The following is a 12233-nucleotide window of genomic DNA, read 5'->3' on the forward strand; positions in this document are numbered from 1 at the left end:
TCCGTCTATTTGGCCAATTCTTACTCCTTCTAGCCGCTTCTATAGCCCAATAGAGGCTAGTATGTATATTGAATTGCAAATCAAATTATTCTGGAAAATAATTGTTGTCCTGAATTCAATTTTGCTGTGTACGTATTACCTGAGTACCTTGATTGGTGAAAGAGAGGGATGGGCTCCGCCTTTTAACAATGTGGTAGATTTTGTATCTGCGTCCTGCTACCAACAAAGAATTAAAGACTTGATAAGGGAACTGATTATTTTCATTCTAACACAAAGGTAGTTCGTGACTCGTTGATTGACCAGATTCTACTTGTAGAACACCGGATCTTTGCAACAAAAAACGTCCCGACCTGAACTTAAACAGCTCAAACGAGGTCACTGATTAAGTTATCGTGTCTTGTGTACACTGAGTCCAAACAATTACTCTCCAAGCAGAGGTTTGGGTTTGGGGTTATTTTTAGCGTGTTTTTAGGCTTTTTTTATCGGGGTTTCTCTTTTGCACTGAATTTTTTGGGGTTGGTGGGGAAAAAATTCAGTGCAAAAGAGAAACCCCGCGATAAAAAAGCCTAAAAACACGCTAAAAATTACCCCAAACCCAAACCTCTGCTTGGAGAGTACCAAACAGTAAGGACACCTAATCAGGACAATTCTGGCTTCTTGTAGACGGTTCGTGCTCAGGGGATTCGGATTACACGCCAATCTCTTCCGGGGAACATAATCTCTGGTACTAATCCACTGTCCGTATGGACTGGCATTGTGTGTTTTCATTAGCAGTGGGAGACAATTTGATTTGAAGAGAAGCCTCATTCAGCGCTCGTTAGGGCAGCACTTAGGCTAGCCTCCACCAGGCCTTTGTACGGGAATACGGATCGTAGAATTCTGCAAAAAAGAGAGTAAAATTGGCCAAGGGAGTCCGGCCGCGGAGTTTCTTTCCCTCCGCGGCCAGTCAAACCACAAGGCGGTCAAGCTCCACTGGCAAATTCTCCTATATATAGCCAGCGTAGTTAGTCTGGTACCAATTTTAAGCTCGGTTTTCAGACAAAATGTGTGAACATGTACTGGGTCCGTAGCCACGTAACTGAGGGATTTTTGTCTACCGACGTTTTGACAACATTTAAGATTCTTTGTGAATATTTCAGAGTGGGCATGGATGTTTTTTTTATTGAATAGGACCTTTTCTATAATCGTAATAATTCTTTGTGAATATTTCAGAGTGGGCATGGATGTGTTTTTTTATTATATATTGAATAGGACCTTTTCTATAATCGTAATAATTCTTAAGTATAGTATAGACTCTATCCTGAGTTATGTGTATCATTCGCACATGTATATATGTATTCGCTTTTATATGATATGATATGATATGAATCTTTATTGCATGTTCTTGCCCAGATGGGCTAAATGCACAAGAGGACATGCAGTATGCAAAACATGAGAATTGCATACTGCTTGTAATCGTCTAAGCGTGTCAGAATCGGACACGAGTTCGTTGAGGGTCACCAAAATTCGGTTTAAATTTGAAAATTTAAAAGCTAGACGAAGAGACAGTTTCTCTCTCTAACTCCTAACCGTCCGTTCTATTGTTCTTATGTTCCCAAGTGTTGGTCATTTTATTACCCCCTTTAACACGCCCCCTCTTTTCACATATATGTCTTAAGTGTACCCCCCTGTGGTTTATCACCCCCTGTCCCTGAAGCACTACGCTAAAGTAGTGTTATTTAGCGGTATGAGCGAGTCCTATAGCCACGCCTCTTTACTATAACGACCTGACATATACGTGCGAGAATACGTACACCTGTGCCGTTAGCGGTAACGTTACATATGTTTGAAAACAGACCGATTTTGAGTGTCCATCACAATTAGCAGTTCCACCAATGAGAGACTGGCTGTATGACCTTCAAGGATGGTACAATATTTTAAATCAAGGAGGTTTAAATCAGTCGTCTTCGTTGCCATGACAACGGGACAATACCACCCTTTTTAGACGTTTGAAGACTGAAGTAAAGGCATTCCTTTCGTAGAGACTTCACATTCGTCTTGCGATCGCCGTACGATTGTCGTAAGATCATTAACTAAGTGCGTGCATGTGTCCTACAGAAGTTAGCTGCCTTGTTACCGAAAAGACTATCTTATATCCTCGTAGTCGGTGTTTCTGTAGCAGCCTGCTTGAAAATTCTACAACATTTTTAGATTCGGGGCAAGCTATGCATATCAGGCATGACATAAGATAAACTTCACTGGATTGAAGTTCTAGAAATGCCTTGCGAAGGAAGGTTATGTTCTTAACATTCAGAACACGAATTCACGCCTCCGTTTTAACAGGGTTTTAGGCAAACACAGGAAAAGACCCGTCTGGACTCAGGGATTCCACAAGTCCAGAACTAACTCAATTTTCCCCTTCAGAAGAAATGAGAATTCCTAACGCGTCACTGCTGATGACTCCAGACATCCTATACCCTTTAAGACTTGTCGACATCACCCTGGCGACCCCGAAGAAAAATTGGCTAGAAAAAAATTAAGATTTTTTTTCATCTCAACATTGTGAAGAATTAGGCAGTCATCTCAAAACTGAACTGTTGGCTACAAGTTGTTTTACACTTAAACTTGGACGTTTTGTTGTTGCGAAAGAAAGTGAACCATTCATTCGCAGTGTTAGAATTCTCTACAAGATCCATTTTCTTTACTCAACAACTGAAGGTACAAAACTGGCATGTGTTGAAATGTCTGTATAACAAAAGTCTTCCGACGCCTTTTTTCTGCGCCAGGAAGTATAATCAGTGGTTATAAAGCTTACCCAGAGGCAGTAATGACGCAATTATACCCACGTTTCACGCGGCTTAACTTTCCACACGTACCGACTGTACATGACTCAGGAAAACTCACCACTAACTACACTACTTAACACCTGTGGGAAGTTTCTGACGATTTTGGGTATATGATTTATCGTAAATGCCTGTACATGTATGGTTTTCAGATGTATTAATATTGGTCTGGTGTATTGTTATTTTTGAAGACTTAATCCACACGTCCCGACTGGATATGACTCAGGAAAACTCACCACTAAATACACTACTTTTAACACCTGTGGAAAGATTCTGACGGTTTTGAGTATATAATTTATCGTAAATGCCTCTATGGTTTTCAGATGTATTAATATTGGTCTTGTGTATTGTTATTTTTGAAGACTTAACTTTCCACACGTACCGACTGTACATGACTCAGGAAAACTCACCACTAAATACACTACTTTTAACACCTGTGGAAAGATTCTGACGGTTTTGAGTATATAATTTATCGTAAATGCCTCTATGGTTTTCAGATGTATTAATATTGGTCTGGCACTCTGGTGTATTGTTATTTTTGAAGACTTAACTTTCCACACGTACCGACTGTACATGACTCAGGAAAACTCACCACTAACTACACTACTTAACACCTGTGGAAAGATTCTGACGGTTTTGAGTATATAATTTATCGTAAATGCCTCTATAGGTTTCAGATGTATCAACTGGAGTGGGAATTGTTATTTTTGAAAACTAGGAAATACAGAATTGCATGAATTATGGTCTAACTAGAACGCAGTTTTGGCCCAAAACGCACCACTACAGATTAAAGCCATCCAGTGCAGTTTTTAGGGCTTGGAAACCTGATTTTTCAAAGTCAATATTCTAGTCATTTATCTACATACTGAGTTGAAACAACACTATCCCAATGTATATTGACCCTCGTGGAGCAAAAATACCTAAAATTCTGACGGAAATGGTTACTGGAAGGGCCCTGGGTTGATTTTAGGGTACCGGGTACCAGCCACAAAATAAATTACTCATCTTGCAAATTGGGGCTTGTTTCTGCAGTTTTAAATACTCAAAGTATGAAATACTGATTGAAATGTGCTAATGTGAGGCAGTATGTGTCAACATCGATATCATAAAGATTGGCATATTCAGAATATTTCTAGTTTTGCTGCCCTGAAATCGCATTTGGAATTCTGATTCACTCATAGCTCGAAAAACTGTTAAACCATTGCGGTGTTGTTTAAGTGTTTTTACCGTTCCAAACCAGGCTTATGTCCGATTGTTCAAAGTGTCCCAAACGGTTCTCCTAACCCTGCCCCCGGGCGCCCGGCTGTGTTACAGACTAATAGCTCCTTATCTGCCATGTCACGGGGATTAAGTTGTCAGGGGAAGTGGCTCTGTGCAAAATTTACGGCGCAGAAATTAATAGTTCGGCTCTGGAGAGGAATGTGTGCCGACAGACAACTCTGACTAACCGTGGGCGAGGTTTTTGTGGGCTGAAAATCCCGGCATAAGATGGTCTTACTAATAACGCTTTCAGGACTTTTGTCAACTGTTGAAGTAAACTGTTTCCTCCAAACCGTTTTGGGGAGAACGAAATAACAGAATTTGACGGAAAGAGCGAAAATAATTCATAAAAGGAGCTAGAGAGCCATCAGATGTCTAGTTGGCGTCTAAAGAAATTCACTGGTGGCATTTTTAGACATTTTTCTGGCTACCGAACTCCACTGGCGAATTCTTCATACGAAGGCCCAAAGCTACATTTTCTGAAAGTTCGGAAGGCATCTCTCTGCATCCGCAGAGGCTGTGATACGATAGCCCAATGCACTAACTTGCGACGTTTTAAATTCGGCCGGAGTACATCTTTTGGAACGCGCTACATTTTCGGGTTGTGATAGCTTCCATGGACTACGGTCCCCTATACAACTCGTCTAGAAGTCTTGCCTACTAGTCTTTACCCTAGTTTGACTACTCCCTACTGTTATTCAGCACCCAAAACGATCTGTTGTAGACGACAGTACAAGCACAAGCTGTGTAGTATTGTTCAAATCTCCAAGGGTGGCGAATGAGACCATCTCTGTCTTTTGCCACCCTAGGATCTACTTGGAGATTAGTATTGTTCAGCACTGTCTGTCACAGAAATTAGGCCAAGGTTTTTGCTCCTAGCTGGCCACCAACACAACGTTATTTTAACGACCGCTGTCTCCGGGCATTGTTCGATAACAACCCTTCTTACTGGTCATTATCGCAGCGTTTCACGGGGCTTAACTGGAATAATGACCGCTGGTGGGGAAGTGGACACTATGCACAATCTGAAGACATCTTTTAGCTGCTCTAAGTGGTCGAAAGTAGTACACAGAAGGGTTAGAACTGTTAGAAATACATCGGAATGCCTAAAAAGTATCTCTCAACAAAGTTTGTACAACGGAAGATAGTTTTAGAGTTTGTAGTCGGTCAATTTTAGCAATAGTATGTTATAATATAATATCTGGGCACTTTTGTCATGATTCAAAACTTTTTTTTCTGTGACACAAAAACTGTTTTCGAATTCGACCCCATTTTGGCCTGTTCTTTGCCAAGGGCACTGTTGTTATTAACCTTTGACCCGACAAGCATGCTGACAGGTAATCCATTGTTTACGGACACAAAATCACAACATGGCGGCGGAAATGCTGACAGGAAACGAGCACAGAACTAGATCTACTGATCGCCAATTAGATGTCGACGTCTGAGTTTGAACGGTTTTTGTAGTCCTTTCTGTCATTTTTAGTAGTGTTCAGTTTAAATGATGTTGTCCTATCCTTGTCGGCAGTTGGTTCTGTCACAACTTTCTGCAACATCAAAATCGCACGACAACATACGACAAAGATGGCTTCGCCTTTAAAACACAAAAGAAGAAGATATACATACACAAACACACAATTAGAAAGAATAATTCCATTGGTGGAATATATATGTACATAGCACACGCCGAAAAGGTAGCCTCTACCAGGCTTCGGGAGGCGACTGGAAAGAGTAGAAATTGGGTAAATAGACAGATAAAAAGCCAGGGGAATTGGTCCGCTAGAAAGTACAATTTACCGTTTCCTGGTGTGGCAAACTGTACTCTCCAGCGAACCAACTTCTCTGGCATGTTATCTCTCTATTTGGCCAATTTCTACTCTTTCCAGCCGCCTCCCGAAGCCTGGTAGAGGCTACCGAAAAGGCACAATCCATGCATGGGGATGCACCTGTTCATAGATCACTAAGACACATAAAAATCAGGATTAAAAAAAATCATCCGCCCGAAGCAGGTATTAAGTCTTCGGGCACACAAACCGATCACGGAAGGAAGAAAAGTCTAAAGGATTTAATTTCATTCACACGGTTGAAACAATACCCGTGACTGATTACAACTTGTAATCCGTTTTGAATGGGGATTTTTTTCTTGACAACCAAACCGGGTCTGAACAGGTAGATCTCTTGTTTATGAGGTTGTAATACGAGACGGTGTGGGATTTTTCACACGAGCCTTGTCTTGCAGGTGGAATAACGACTCGTAGCGCAGTCACAGATGTCGTAAGAACATCGTACGAACATCGTACGATTTCAAGATGATTGCTTTTAGATACATGTAGTCGTGTATATATGTGACCTGCAGAATGTGGGATTTTAACAATCATTGTCTTGAAGGTGAAATAACGACTCGTAGCGCAGTCACACATGTCGTACGAACGTCGTGCGATTGCAAAACGATTGTTTTTAGATAGTCGTATATGTGTCCTGCAAGATTCAACTATCTTGTTATTGTAAAAGCTGTGTTCGATTCTTTATTGTGGTATTGTATTTTTTTCTTCACTGTACCACGACCTAATACGACTTTTCCACAATTGTCGTAGGCGGTCGCACGATTTGATGCCGAAGGACTACATGAGAGTATGAATAATATCTCAAAATGGTGGAGCCATAAAAACAAAATAGCTTGACCTTTCAAAGGTCTATAATTAAAAAGATGAATCGGTTCGTGCGTAGTTAAACCTCAGTAACAGCGATACAGTCACGCGAGATGACTAAACAATGAATCTACCTACGCATCATACCGGCATTTAAACACACTAGTAACAGATTTTATGGGGATGACGCATGCTTTTTATTTTTGCGCTTCTGCGTTTCAATGGGACGTTAAAAAACGACACATTGTGAAGATTTTCTACAACTATTATGGCGTGGTGACGACGATACTGTATTTCATGGTGTTCCTTTATATATTACTAGAAAAAGAAATGTTTCACTTGTAAGTGAACATACGCAAATTTGACTTTCTACACACGCACACAAAAACACAATCATTGGACCTATCTTAAAAAAGACATAGAAAATCAAATCCCAGACGCTGACTGTCTGCAAGCAGAAAGTTGGTCATTGGGTCTGTAAGAAGACTTTAAAAATGCATAGTAATGACGAATTCACAATAATGTAAGACATTCAAAATCTCTCCGATTTCTTGTCAGCGGTTTTGTTCAAGCGTCCTTCTATACACTGTGAAGCACTTTGTAACAGAAACCACAGAGTCCGACACTGTCTGTCGTCTGTCTGTCATCTGAGAACACAAATAAAGAAGACGATGCATTAGTGTAGAGTAGGGAAGAGCTCAACAGTACACGTCCATAGGCGGGGTTCAGTATGTGATTGATACGTAGCAGATCTCTATTGTAGAAAGACAGAACTCATGTGGTCCCGATTGATGTTAAATGATCATTAAAAGTCTATAGATAAATCTACGTACGATCGAAGACTGGTGGTATTCTTGTACTCTCCAAGCAGATTTTTGGGTTTCGGGGTATTTTTAGCGTGTTTTTAGGCTTAGGTTTCTTTTTTGCACTGTTTTTTTTCATCCAAACCCAACGAAAAAAATTGCAAAGCAAATGTATAATGTTTCCCTTTGTATATAGTCTGCGCTGTTATTTCTTACTCAAACACAAATACATATGGTCAAGACAGGAGTCTAAATCCCTCATGCTATGAAATTGCAATATGCGATGTAAGACTGTCCGGTTCAGGTCATTGACCTTATTGGTTTGGCGAAGAAGAGGAAGAAACTGAGCAAAAACAACATGTTTTCCTTCAGTTAGCACAAATATATACTATAAGATGGGACTACGTACTCGTTCAGTCTTTGGAGAAATGCCAGGTATATCACTCAGTTTACGCGGCCACTTTTCCCGGTCCAGACTCCCCTTCATGCATGTGACACTCCTGTCTGTGTTTGTGTGTTTAGCGGAGCTGGGTGGGTATGCCGTCTTCACTTGTTTGGCCTCGGAACTAGAGACTTCGGCAGAAAAGAAAGGGAAGTTATTTTTAAAGGGACGTTCGGAGTCATTAGAAACGGCGTGACAAGACAGGGAGCCTTGTAGTTGCTTCTTAAGTTAAGACAGACAAGCGGCTAGCTTCGGGTGGATTTAAGGAGATCGTATTCGTTTTTGTCTGTAGAAAACAAAGTATCTACTATCTAACAGTCAAACCTGTTCTAGTGACCACCTCTACATAAGGACCACCTGGTCATTGATATACAGTCAAACCTGTACTAGTGACCACCTCTACATAAAGACCACCTGGAAATAGTGATACTAGTATTCAGTCAAACCTGTACTAGTGACCACCTCTATATAAGGACCGCCTGGCCATTGATATACAGTCAAAACTGTACAAGTGACCACCTCTACACATGCACCACTTGGCTATTAGCCACCAAAGCTCTGGCCAATGGATATCGCCTAGCCACCGTATGATCTGCTTGGAGATTACATTATGGGCATATTTTAGTTTGGTCACCAGACATTTTTTGTTGTAGCGGCTCTGGTTTCAGCCGGAATTTCCCCCTTTCAGTCAAATGGAAAACAACATTTATCGTCTTACGTTACAAAGATAAGAATGTTCTCCGTAGCTTACTTAACTCCCTTCTTTAAGAACGTTTTAAATTGGCGTTTTGATACACAGGTTCCTTCCGCCATTGTAACATGATAAAAACCTATTGTCAAACAAAGTCACAGAATGAAAGTCTGGATATTTGGGTAAGACTGGTAGTTGAAGAAACTGTTCCGCTTTTTTTTCTTGCAACACTCCTCAAGTAATTTGCTTTAAGGAAGTATTGTTTTGGTTTGTGTAGCTGTGAGTCTGTTGTCTGTTTGTCTAGACAGAGTACAGACTGACAGTACGTGGGTACGGAAGATTGACAGGCAAAGTGTAATTAAGTAAGTAAGACTGGGAAAATGGGTGAAGCCGAGAGTAGGTTGACAGCACACGGGGAGAAAGATTGACAAGCATAATGGCAGGTATAAAATGGTCAGGCACAGAGAAAACTAGAAGGTTACGATAAGTCAAAATACTTAGTCTAAAATCTTTAATTTCTTATTGTGTGTCTGAACCAGACGTCTGTCACCATGGTAACTACAATGTAGTGTTAGGTTACATCATGTTGCAATTTTGTAGCAGGAGGGATTTAGACTCTTGTCACCATATATATATATATATATATATATATATATATATATATATATATATATATATATATATATATATATATATATATATATATATATATATATATATATATATATATATATATTGATGTGTAAAAATTAACAGAGTAGACCATATGCTCATTTGACCATTTGCATTTGCTTTGCAAATGTTACGTTTCCAGTTTTTAATTTCTTTTGTGTTTCTCTTCTTTTTTTTCTAACCAGACGGCCAAACTCCCATCAACAAGGAAGCCGGCTCCTTGCAACAGTTTGAGTGTGGCGTCACCTTCCCGTCGACGTACCTACTAAACTGGATGCGTGGGGATGAGATCGTCATACGGTACCTGTCTGCCGGTGGTGCCATTACGGCAACGTCAGCAAACTTTACCGGGCGAGTGTCCATAACAGAGCCGCAGAAGTCGCTGCGCATCACGTCCCTAAGGATAACAGACGCAGGGCAGTTCTTCTGTAGTGTCCACGACTTGGAGTCCGTGAACGCTGAAAGAAATTCCGCAAGACAAACTCTGTTTGTGTACAGTAAGTATTGTTTTCACTCCACCAAAGTGGTGCTTTTGGCTTGTGTGTGCGTCTGTGTGTGTGCGCTTGTACCGTGCTTGTGTGTGTGTGTGTGTGTGTGTGTGTGAATATTTATTGCTATTTTACATTTTACTTAAGACACTAATTTTTCGTCGTGTCTGAAGAAAGAGCAACGGAAGAATAGTTTACATTTTTGTTATGGAAAAAGAAAAAAAGAAGAAATTTTAAGAATTAACAACAGTACGGCCCAGATCAAAGATTGTTGACACTTTTTTTTACGTCGAGGCAGAAGTAAATAAACATGACCCCATACTTCGTCAAGGCTAATGCTTCAGAACTATTACTTCTATTTTAGGTAAAAACAACATATAACTGTCCTTGCATCCTCCTAAACCATAAAACGTGTTAGTTAGATGTCGGAAATGTATGAGATATCAAGTACAAAAGGAACTTGTATGGAAACATCGGCGTTGAAAGCTATCCTCTACCAGGCTTCTGGAGGCGGCTAGAAAGAGTAGAAATCGGACAAATAGAGAGAGATAACATGTCAAGGGAGCGGCAAACTGTACTCTAGAGCGGACCAACTCCCTCTATTTGGCGGATTTCTACTCTTCCCAGCCGCCTCCCGAAGCCTGGTAGAGGCTAGTTCAAAGCACCTGCATGACATATCATTAGTACCAGGTCACCGCAGCCAAATGTGAGACATTCCTAGCGTACAGCTATTTGGTTGGGCTTCCTGGCCGCATCCAAGCGTAGCGGTGCGGGTGACACCAGATAGCGGCTGGGCTGTAGTTAGAATAGCGCAGGTGTATTTTAGAGGCACGGGTGGGCGGTGAAGGGGCCCCGTGTGGGGAAAAACAATTCCCAAAGGAACGGTCCTACTTTGTGTGTGCGTGTGCGTGTGTGTGCGTGTGCGTGCGTGTGTGTGTGTGTTTGTGTGTTTTTTTCGGGGGGGGGCGTAGTGGGGTGTCCCTAAAAATTCTGAAATGCTATTAAACCATCTGAAACTTTATTCCTTCATTTTGAGGGTCAACATTTGACTCTAACTCTAACTATTAGAGTGCGCAATTTTGTCCACAAACTTCTTTAAACCACAACTGTCTATTCAGCATAATTTTGGTAGTCAGACTCCCCTTCAGTAGCATTACATAATTTTTTTTTGGGGGGGGGGGTCATTTTTGTATCAAATTTGTCACTAAAATAACGCAATGCAAGAATTTCGTACAAATTAAGATTGCCACTGAAAGTTATACTAAAAATATGCCAAATCCAAACACCTGCTCGAAGATAACTTTATTAGAAGTGAGCTCTAGCGATTTAAACAAACTTTCAAAGGTACAAAGATATCTGGATAAAAGATAAAAAGTAGATCATCTTAAATATCCTCTTGGTCGTCTTATAGTAAGACCTTTGGAAACTAAACTTTACATAAACATCCCCTTCATTGGCAGACTGACAAGGATCGATGCACAAGTTTAATTTTCTGGAAGCGGTTAACTTCAGAAGCCTCTAGTCTAGCGTGTCTAACACAGCTCCTACAGTCCACTGGACTTGAAAATGAAAATGAAAAACCTTTTCTCCACTAACTACGTCATTGTTAAGAAAACACGTAATACAATAGTCCCTCTGACGATGCACTTGACTTGATAAACCTGAAAACAATCTATTTAAACGTAATATGATCTGTAGAAGTGATCACCTTGGCATTGCTAGGTTCTGGTGTTACCATGGCATTGATTGTTATGATTATGTCACTTTTTATGTTCAAAACAAGACAAAATCGCGAACTAGATAACGTGGAAATTCTTTTATATTTTAGGTATGAATAAAATATAGATAATTCAAAGAAAATAGATGATCAAACTATCAATTTAAGATTGGTAAAATGACAAATTTTAACTCTCCATAAGAAATGGCAGTGTCTGATACATATATCAGAAAAAATTTCTTCATAATATTTTTGTATTTTCCACTATGAAATTACATTGGATATGCTAAATTGATAGCTTGATCATTTATTTTCTTTAAAACTATAAAATTACATTGGATGACCCTTAAGAACAAGTACAATGTACATCAATGGATGCTTCTTTCTTATAGTGTCTGTGCATCTGTTTAGTCTAGCCAGCCCGGGTGTAAACATAGACTAGAAGACAGGTATGGTTAAAAGCAGGCTGAATACAAAAGCGCCCCACATGTGAACCCACACCCCATGGTTAGAAACACATCTGTAGACACATTAAAATTCCTGGCAAGCTTCACAGCTTTATCAGGGTCCTTACAGGTGTAGGTTACATACAAGTCAGGTGTACATGTCAAACTCTCCAACAAGACAATATAATTACCGGAGCCTAGAAGGTTAGTTATGTCAGATTTCTGTGTTTCTCTCCCTCTCTCTCTC

At 40.3% G+C, this 12233-nt stretch overlaps 1 protein-coding gene across 3 annotated transcripts in view; it reads left to right on the top strand.

Annotated features, from left to right (window-relative positions):
* LOC109468981 (coxsackievirus and adenovirus receptor homolog) overlaps positions 1-12233 on the top strand; it is a 28655-nt gene that overhangs the window by 11194 nt on the left and 5228 nt on the right. For all 3 annotated transcript variants that reach the window (XM_019767363.1, XM_019767364.1, XM_019767365.1), the window contains exon 2: positions 9521-9832. In XM_019767363.1, the coding sequence (XP_019622922.1) occupies positions 9521-9832 (312 nt within the window). The remainder of the gene's footprint in view (positions 1-9520; positions 9833-12233) is intronic.

Source organism: Branchiostoma belcheri, unplaced genomic scaffold (genome assembly GCF_001625305.1).
Source record: "Branchiostoma belcheri isolate BF01 breed outbred unplaced genomic scaffold, Haploidv18h27 scaffold2, whole genome shotgun sequence".
NCBI classification, from domain to species: Eukaryota; Metazoa; Chordata; class Leptocardii; order Amphioxiformes; family Branchiostomatidae; genus Branchiostoma; species Branchiostoma belcheri.